We start from the raw sequence: 10,055 nt of genomic DNA on the forward strand, positions 1-10,055 counted from the left end.
AACAGTGTTGAAAGGTTGAGGTTGACGATGCAAATTTATTGATAAAAACGATGAAATTTAGGTGAGAAAGTAAGCTTTACACTTACCTCTCTTCACAGTTTGAGAGGGAAAAGAGTTGAGGGATGTCACTTCCTGTGTGTGGTTGAAGTTGGACTGAACCAATATTTTAAAAAAGGGAACATTGGTATGCCGTTACGGGGTTGAACAAAAACTGAGGGACATGATCAAATAGTGCTACTTTGTCAATAATTTGTTTATTTTTCTCATATTTCTTTTATTCAGCTTTGAGTAAACATGCAAATAATAATTTTAGCAGAAAAAAATTAGATTATTCTAGCTATTTTATTTGTTTTACATTCAGTGAAAAAGTACTTTAGGTGCGAGGGGACATGCTCATCTCACTTACCTCTGATCTTCTGCAGCCCATAAAATCTTTAAAAATTTAAATTTTAGGATATAGATGTGTGTTATAAAGCAGAGACACGTGGATCTTTCCATTTGTTCTTTTTAAATTCTCTTTATTGTTTACCTTATATGAAAATCTTTGAGGTAAACCTTTGGGGACACAAAGTGCACTGAATTCAGAGAATCACCCAGCTATCTATGGGCGAGAGGCAGGGTATACCCTGGACAGGTCGCCAGTCCATCGCAGGGCAACACAGTGACAAACATGACAAACAACCATTCAAGGACACACTCACACCTAAGGAGAATTTAGAGAAGCCAATTAGCCTACCAGACATGTTTTTGGACTGTACGGAGACGTCGTAGTACCCCGAGAGAACCCACGCATGATCTGTTAGAACATGCAAACTCCTTGCAGAAAGACCCAGGATAGGGAATCGAACTCGGAACCTTTGTGCTGCAAGGCACCCCTATATATTTATTTATTTATTTTTCATATGCAGACAGCTCTGCAGAAGTGATAACAGCTTGCATGTAGTGTCTGTCTCCTCCAAGAAACTCCTGGAACTAGCTTCTCTGTTTGGTTGATATGTCACGGTCCAATGGCAAAAGTTACATTTTTTGAAATCCTGCAACGAACCCTCGGATGGCCAAACGCTCAGATGCTCTGCTTCCGATGCTCGGACGCGGTGCTGGACCTCTCAACACCATACCAAGTAGACGTAGCATCTAAATCAGATGCTTTGATGCTTGAGTCTTTGTTTGGCAGATTCAAAAACAATTCTTAGTAATATTTTTAAACCAGATGATCCAGGGTTGCTGTCCCTTAAAGAGGATCTGTCATTTTTAAAGAAACAAAATTAGGTGTCTAATATAAATCAGGTTTGATTTAAATTTACACACACAAGAATGGGCAAAAACAAATGTATTAGGGTGAAAGACAATGCCTGGCTAAGAAGTGTTTGTTGAGTTGGCAACCCTACTTAGGAACACTGTTTTTACATAGGACTCTCATTGATTGGTCATCAACACTGTGGCAGCTCTGAGTTACTATCTTGTTTGATAGATAGGCCTCTTCACCAGTAGGATCTTAAATATCACTGGGCAGAAAATAAAAGACCTGATAGCATTTTCCAGTGTCCTTGCTTTAAGATGTGAGTTATGTGCAGCTGTCTTACAGCCCTATAATGATCTAAAGGACAATACAGCTGCCATTTGCAGGGTTTTGTGTCACTTCTCTGATAACATTAAAGTGGATCTTCCCAGGCAGCTGAAACAATCCATATTTTACATACAAAAATTATTATTAAAATTATGCTTGCCGAGAGATGGGTGTAAGACATGGAGGGGCTTTTAATTAGTATAAAAGGAAGTGCACTTCCTCTAATCTTTACAGACTGGTTCTGGTTACCAGAAGAACAAGAGATTGTTTTGGAGTTTTTCCGTAAGATGTCTGCAGGAGAGAACCATTCCTATTTACTCAGGACAAAATCTTTTCCTTAGTGGTTTAGACCTCCTGTATGAGAAGGACATTGCTCTGTTGGGTTTATCAAAGATGGCGAGAGTAGTTCTAGGGTGTATTCTCATAGCCATTTTACAGTGAAAGTCAACTATCTGGGAGGAGCCACTTGTTGATCTAGGCCAATCTCTGCTGCAGATATGGCATAACTTGGTAATGCTTCACCACAAGCAGGGTAAAGAGGGACTTTTCTGTTGCCCTCTCATCCCCCTTCAGCCAAATGTATCACTTCAAGAACCAGTTGAAAGTTGGCAACCCTGATCAAATATATCTTATCTTTACTATTTTTATAAGCTTGTATACAAATATGTTTGTTTTTTCTGCCTTTATGTTGTTTATTACAATGCTTTTTATCAAATTGGGGTGGCTCAGGTTTTATCAGTTAACATAGGAGTCAAACCTAATTGCTAATCTAACTTTGATATTGTTTTTACATTTAAAACTCAAAGCGTTTATAAACTCTTTTACCTTGTTTTAGGTCTGGATGCCAGTCCACCAGCCAGTACTCATGAACTCACCATTCCTAATGATGTGAGTATTACTGGAAAGATGTTTAGAGATCAATCCATTTCTGTGCTTAAATTAAAAACAAGAATCTGCTGGAGCTTAACAATGTTAATCTGTAATAATATTATTGAAAGGACATGCATATATGAGAAACATATAAAACTTGTTTTTACCCCAACAGTAATGAAGAACAGAAAACGTGTAGACATTGTTTTAACAAAACATAATAGCGGCTACTTTAACAAATTCTCAAATATTATAACACACCATCATGTTTGCATGGATAGCCCACATCCATTTTTTTAAACTCACTTCCTCTATATTTTGATTTTAGGTTATTTACTTAAACTATAAAGAAGTACTTTTGACACTTATGTCCAATAAATTGGAACATCCATTTAAAAAGCTGTGTTCTTGAAGCTTTATTATCATGTATTACTCTAGTTTTCAATATTTTGTGTCATACTGACATTCATATGTGTCTATGTAAGCCACTAACCTTTTGGATTCCCCCCTAACCCAAGATAAAGCGTTGACTTCCACTTCTAGATTATTACTTTTTTTGTTTCACATGCTTTTTCTTTTCTTTCCCCAATTTCCACCAGTATACTCGTAGAGGAGCCACTACTTCCAATATCACCAAACCTAATCTTTAGCTTATTTTCTTTGCAGCAGCCATCAGTGACAATATGTTGGACAACAGCCCAACCAGATGTCTTCACCACATTTTTTTAAGCATAACACAACAATACCTTGTGTGTTTATTTATATATATATATATATATATATATATATATATATATATATATATATATATATATATATATATATATATATATATATATATATATGTATGTATATACAGTATATACAGGTGCTGGTCATAAAATTAGAATATCATGAAAAAGTAGATTGATTTCAGTAATTCCATTTAAAAAGTGAAACTTGTATATTATATTCATACATTACATACAAACTCATATATTTCAGATGTTTATTTTGTTTAATTTTGATGATTACAAATGACAACAAATGAAAATCTCAAATTCATCATATCAGAAAATTAGAATATTACTGAAGACCAATAAAAACAAAGGATTTATAGAAATGTTGGCCAACTGAAAAGTATGAACATGAAAAGTATGAGCATGTACAGCACTCAGTATTTAGTTGGGCCTCCTTTGGCCTGTATTACTGCAGCAATGCGGCGTGGCATGGAATCGATCAGTCTGTGGCACTGCTCAGGTGTTATGATAGCCCAGGTTGCTCTAATAGTGGCTTTTAGCTCTTCTGAATTGTTGGGTCTGGTGTATTGCATCTTCTTCTTCACAATACCCCATAGATTTTCTATGGGGTTAAGGTCAGGAGAGTTTGCTGGCCAATTAAGAACAGGGATACCATGGTCCTTCAACCAGGTACTGGTAGCTTTGGCACTGTGTGCAGGTGCCAAGTCCTGTTGGAAAATGAAATCTGCATCTCCAAAAAGTTGGTCAGCTGCAGGAAGCATGAAGTGCTCTAAAACTTCCTGGTATGTGGCTGCGTTGACCCTGGACCTCAGAAAACACAATGGACCAACACCAGCAGATGACATGGCACCCCAAACCATCACTGACTGTGGAAACTTTACACTGGACTTCAAGCAACGTGGATAAAGTGCCTCTCTTCTTTTCCTCCAGACTCTGGGACCTTGATTTCCAGAGGAAATGCAAAATTTACTTTCATCAGAGAACATGACTTTGGACCACTCACCAGCAGTCCAGTCCTGTTTCTCTTTAGCCCAGGCAAGACGCTTCTGACGCTGTCTGTGGTTCAAGAGTGGCTTGACACAAGGAATGCGACAGCAGAAACCCATGTCTTTCATACGTCTGTGTGTGGTGGTTCTTGAAGCACTCACTCCAGCTGCAGTCCACTCTTTGTGAATCTCCCCCACATTTTTGAATGGGTTTTGTTTCACAATCCTCTCCAGGGTGCGGTTATCTCTCTTGCTTGTACACTTTTTTCGACCACATCTTTTCCTTCCCTTCGCCTCTCTATTAATGTGCTTGGACACTGAGCTCTGTGAACAGCCAGCCTCTTTAGCGATGACCTTTTGTGTCTTGCCCTCCTTGTGCAAGGTGTCGATGGTCGTCTTTTGGACAACTGTCAAGTCAGCAGTCTTCCCCATGATTGTGTAGCCTATAGAACTAGACTGAAAGACCATTTAAAGGCTTTTGCAGGTGGTTTGAGTTAATTAGCTGATTAGAGTGTGGCACCAGGGGCCATCAATTTTGAACCTTTTCACAATATTCTAATTTTCCGATATGATGAATTTGAGATTTTCATTTGTTGTCATTTGTAATCATCAAAATTAAACAAAATAAACATCTGAAATATATGAGTTTGTATGTAATGTATGAATATAATATACAAGTTTCACTTTTTAAATGGAATTACTGAAATCAATCTACTTTTTCATGATATTCTAATTTTATGACCAGCACCTGTATATACATATATAGTTTCCATCTCAAGCAAAAGTTGGAGCCAAAGTAGCATATTCAGAGTGTATTTGTTGAGCTGAAGACTTAAAATCTCTCTGCATCCAAGAAATACACATAAACCACTGACTTTGAGTATCAACTTGAGTATCAACAAATCATCTTTGGTCTTAGATCTGAAAACCCTTTGCTTTTATAACAAATTGGAAATTATACAAAACATAAAGAGAAAGTTTATGTTATCTTTATATAAGAAATGTTTTAAAGATATTTGTATCTATGACTTATAAGAAGCTTTGTTATTGGATTTTCTGACATCGTGCAGCATCGGTCTACATATGAAAACTGGAATCAAGAAGATAGGTACAAGATCAAGATTTATTTTTCTTTTGTAGTAATATATACTTGCTTCTCAGCCTTCTTTGAATTATAAAGACAAAACAAACCCTTTAAACATGAATTCCTTCAATCGTGACAGCACAAAGCAAAATTTCCCCCATTAGACAACCTTCTGACCAAGTCCTCATTATTCAACCCTAATTTCCTCCATTTTTAAATTAAAATCGGATCATTACATAACCCATTAAACTTCCTTTTTCATTAAACGTATCAATAATTAAGTCTAAACGCTGTAAGACAGCAAGAAGATTTTTCTTCTGACTCATAGGCCACTTTTTTCCCTTTCACAGCTAATAGGCTGTATTATTGGACGCCAGGGAACCAAAATAAATGAGATTCGACAGATGTCTGGGGCGCAGATCAAAATTGCGAATGCCATGGAGGGCTCATCAGAGCGGCAGATAACCATCACAGGGACCCCTGCTAACATCAGCCTGGCTCAGTATCTCATCAATGCCAGGTAACGTTTCAACCTTAACAGCTGGACTCCAGTTTAGCATGAAATATAAAAGCAATGTCTGCAGAAAATGTTGCCTTTTAAGTAGAGATTTGTTTTTATGTATTTTTTTTTTCTTGACACACAAATACATCAAGTATTCTCGATTTGATTCCTGCCTCTAATTCTTTATCTCAGTGATTCTGCCGTCGTCCCATGAAGTCCTTCGATAAAGAGTTTCTCACCTCTGGTTTTAACCAAGTGTGAAAATGTAAATTAGAGAATTTGCTGTATACGGGTTTGTTATTATTAAGTCTTCATGGAGTCATGCCAGCTGCAAAGACAAGCTGATGCTTGAAGCAAAACCTTCACCTTCATGAATTAACAAATTAAAAAGAAATAGTGACATGTTCCGCTCCCTTCTGAGTTTGAAAAGTTACATACACAACAGTAAAAAAAGTTTTTGAGGGGTAGTTAAGTAGCAAATATAATTTAGAAGATAATTCAACTGCTAATTAGCCTTACCTAAAGACAATTTACAGTCTCAGTAAGCAGAGCTTTGTGTTTTTGACTTCTTTACAAAGATTTCTCCATCCAGGTTCTAACGTGCTTTCTCACAACTCCAACGGCAGGTTCAGGGACGTGGCCGCCATGTGGAATGACCCCTCGTCCATGACTACATCCTGAAGGCAGCCACAATCTGGCTCTTACAGTTTCACCTTTATTCAAAAATCCATTATTAGCTTCGAACCATAAAAGTACTTTGTCAAAACCTGTTTCCTGTGTATTGATGTAACAATACTTTGACATTCTGAGAAACTTGCTTATTGAGTGTTTGAAAGAAGATAAACATATGAAAAAAAGACATCTCCAACTAAAGTCCTTATTAGCTTAGCATGGGTTAGCCTCCACGATATAGAAGAATCATAAACATATTAGTTTATGTGCCCTAAAAATGTTTTCATTGCAAAATACAATGTCTGTCCAAAAAAGTCACATGGTTGGAGGTTTGATTGACCTGCATTTAGCTTTAATAGGTGCTTGCATTGGCTGTGGCACTGGTTCAATAAGTTCCTGCAATAATACAGGAACTTATTGAACCAATGTGTGGCAAGAGAGCTCCTTGTAACTGCTGTATTGTTGGGTAGTAATTCAATCGTACAACTATCTAGTCTTGCTCTGATTGCGCAAGTTCTACTACTTAGAAAAATGAGAGCTCTGTCGTTTTCATTATGGTTACTCCTCAACAAGAGAGAGAAATTAAAGACAAAAAAAAATCCAGAATAATTATAGTGTAGGATTTTAAGGAATTTATTTGTAAATAATGGTGGAAAATATGTATTTAGCCAATACCAAGAGGGCAACGCAATCCTTTTAAGTATTACTTTTGTTAGCACTGACATAGGTCAAATGTTTCCTATAAGTTTTAACTAGGGTTTCGCACACTCTAGCTTGTATTTTGGCTCATCCCTTCATGCAGATCTGTTCTAGGGCATTGGTTTATTTGCCGTTGTGACTGGGCAGCACAGATTTTCCAGACTTGAGGTCCTGAGACGGGCTAGGCCATGCCTGGAGCTTAAAATGTTTTATATAGAGTTGCTCTTTCACTGCTGTGTGTTTTGGATCATTGCTTTGCTGGAAGACCCTGTCACATTCAATCACTAGATGGAAGGAGTTTTTGACTTAAAATCACACAACACAAATCAGTCGCTCTGTCCCCTTTGCAGAAAAACAGCCTCAAAGCTTGATCTTTTCAACTCCCATCCTTCCCAATAGCTATGGTTTTCTTGGGATGCAACTCAGCATTCTTGTCCCCCAAACACGACTAGTTAAGTTTGTGCCAACATTTTTATGTCATTTGACCACATGATATCCTCTCAATCCTCTTCTAGATCATCCATATGCTCTCTAGCAATCCTCAGACGGGCCTTGACATGTACTGGCTAACGCAGGAAGACACGCCAGGCACTGAAGGATTTGAGCCTCTCTCTGAGTAGTGCATTACTGATGGCAGTCTTTGTTACTTTGATCCCAGCTCTCTGCAGGTCATTCATCAGGTCTCTCCCTGTAGTTCAGGGATTTTTGTTCACTTTTCTCATGATCATTTTGAGCCCAGAGGATGAGATCTTGTGTAGAGATCCAGATCGAGGGAGATTATCAATGGTTGTGTCTTCCATTTTCTTCCAATAGATTGCACAGTTTTTTTTTTTTTTTTTTCACAAGGACCTGCTAGCTTGTTGTAGATTCACTCTTCCAGCCTGATGCAGGTCTGCAATTTTCTGTCCTTTGACAGCTCTTTAGTCTTCCCCATGTTTGAGCTTGGAGTCTGACTTTTTGAAGCTGAGGGCAGGTGCCATTAATACTGTTATGAGAGCAGAACAGAAGAGCTTCTTACAGAAGAAGTCACATGTCTGTCGGGCAGATATCTTGGTTGTGTGTGGGTGATCAAATACGTTTTCCTTCATCAATTATAAATAAATTCTTTAAAAATCCTTTTCCGTTGTACTTCAATCAAGATGATTGACAGAACATCCTTTATGTAATGAAGGTTTAGAGATATGGCGAAGGGCCTGGCCTTCCAAGGAAGCTCGGCATAGAGACACTGTTCCGCCATATCGAAAGCATTATCTAAAGTTGATTTAGTCAAATATGTTTTCAGATACCTCCTGGATGTCCCATTTGGGACTTCAAGCACATGACACTGGGAGGAGGTACAGGAGATGACCCAGTACACAGTTGAGAAACTGTAGCTGGTAGTGTCTGAGCAAAGAAAAGTTGGGAGGAGGTATTTGCTGAGACTTCTGTCTCTGCAACCCAGTCCCACATAAAGCAGAGGATGCCGAGCACAAGTATTACTATCCAATAAGAGTCTCTTACCTCATTATTGAATTGGTTTTAGGCAGGCAGTGTGTGACATTCAAAAGATACAAAATGTTCCCTTTGTTTATTTTTGTGATCAATTACGAAATCTTTCTCCTTCAGGTTTCTTTTGCTTGCTGAAATCTTGGTGAAAACTGTGCAGATAAATGTGTTTTTGAAAATGTCAAAGTATATTTTCTTTGCTTAGCATGTAGGAGTCAAGAAGGTATTTTCTGTGGGTCAGTTCTATCATAGGTAAACTTACCGTTTCATTGTATTCAAATACTAAAGAAAAAAATACAATTAAAAAAAGTAAAATCAAAAAGTTAAGAAAAAAGGGCAGAAACAGTGATTTAATGCTGTTAGAAATGAGATTGATGTGATGCTTCTTTCTTGTACAGCAGCTTTTCCTTCTCCAATCGATGCATGACCTCATTAGATATAACGTCCAGTTTGTTCATACCAGCAGATTCCAGACAGCCATTGAAGAATAACTTTCACTCTTCAGCGAAAGTTACCTTTTCACACTTTATTTATTTCTGTCCTCCACCTCCTTACCCCTCCCCCTTTTCTTTTTAATCGTTCTCAGGCTGACGTCTGAAGTCACTGGGATGGGCACGCTCTAATTTCCACTCATCCTCTTCCGTGCATCACATGAGCTCTGAGTAAACGGCACTAAGCGTGATTGTTGACCTCTGACCATTCTGCTGTTTCACCTGATAATTTATTGTAACGTTTCACATCATTCCAACTCAACCCCAGCCCAACCTGAAAATCTTTTTTCTTTTTTTTTCTTTAAGCCCTTTGGATTCTACCCTTTTGGTACTTTTGATGGCATGCTATGCTGAGTTTCTGTTTTTATCATTCTAGTTTTATTTTACTTCAAACCAACACTAAAAACACTGAATGAAGACTGGCACTACCCTTCAGCCCAACGTCACAATTCCCTTTGCTTTGATCCATTTGTCAAGTTCTTACAAATGTTCTGATCTTTTCCTAAATCAAGTTGACAGATGCAATGGGTGTTCTTGCAGAAATGTTTGCTTGTATATCTTAGTAACAGTTTGCATGACTCAGCATTTTAGATTTATTTTAAAGTCAAATGGAAACAATGAAATGCAGGTTGGAACTGCATACATCTGTCAGATTCTTTTTATTAAAACTCTTAAAAAGGAAGTCTATACATTTTTAAAACGAGTTTCCATTATTTTTATGTGAAACCTGGAAAATGAAATCATGTCACCTAAATGACTGCATCAGAGAGTAAAATTCAATAAGCACCATTGCATTGCCTGTGCTGTTGTAATATTACCTCTGTATAATAGACCAGGACTTTAGGGAGAAGTCTGCTGTGTTGTATTTGCACTCACGGAGAGAACTGAAACACATTGGTGACTGTGAAAATCTCCAGATTGGTGGGATTTTCTTTTTCTGTTGAGCTTTATCGCCACAT

General features: G+C 37.7%; 1 protein-coding gene across 5 annotated transcripts in view; it reads left to right on the forward strand.

The window, feature by feature from the left end:
- Positions 1–9,783, forward strand: part of LOC119782130 (poly(rC)-binding protein 3) — a 69,366-nt gene extending 59,583 nt beyond the window's left edge. For 3 of the 5 annotated variants that reach the window (XM_038282935.1, XM_038282937.1, XM_038282936.1), the window contains 3 exons: positions 2,403–2,455; positions 5,598–5,767; positions 6,376–9,783. In XM_038282935.1, coding sequence (XP_038138863.1) covers positions 2,403–2,455; positions 5,598–5,767; positions 6,376–6,430 — 278 coding nt within the window. In that variant the 3' untranslated portion in view covers positions 6,431–9,783. The remainder of the gene's footprint in view (positions 1–2,402; positions 2,456–5,597; positions 5,768–6,375) is intronic. The other 2 variants (XM_038282938.1, XM_038282940.1) reach the window with 1 other exon arrangement.
- Positions 9,784–10,055: the final 272 nt, after the last annotated feature.

Source organism: Cyprinodon tularosa, unplaced genomic scaffold, assembly GCF_016077235.1.
Source record: "Cyprinodon tularosa strain WSP-4 unplaced genomic scaffold, ASM1607723v1 ctg189, whole genome shotgun sequence".
In the NCBI taxonomy this organism is placed as follows: Eukaryota; Metazoa; Chordata; class Actinopteri; order Cyprinodontiformes; family Cyprinodontidae; genus Cyprinodon; species Cyprinodon tularosa.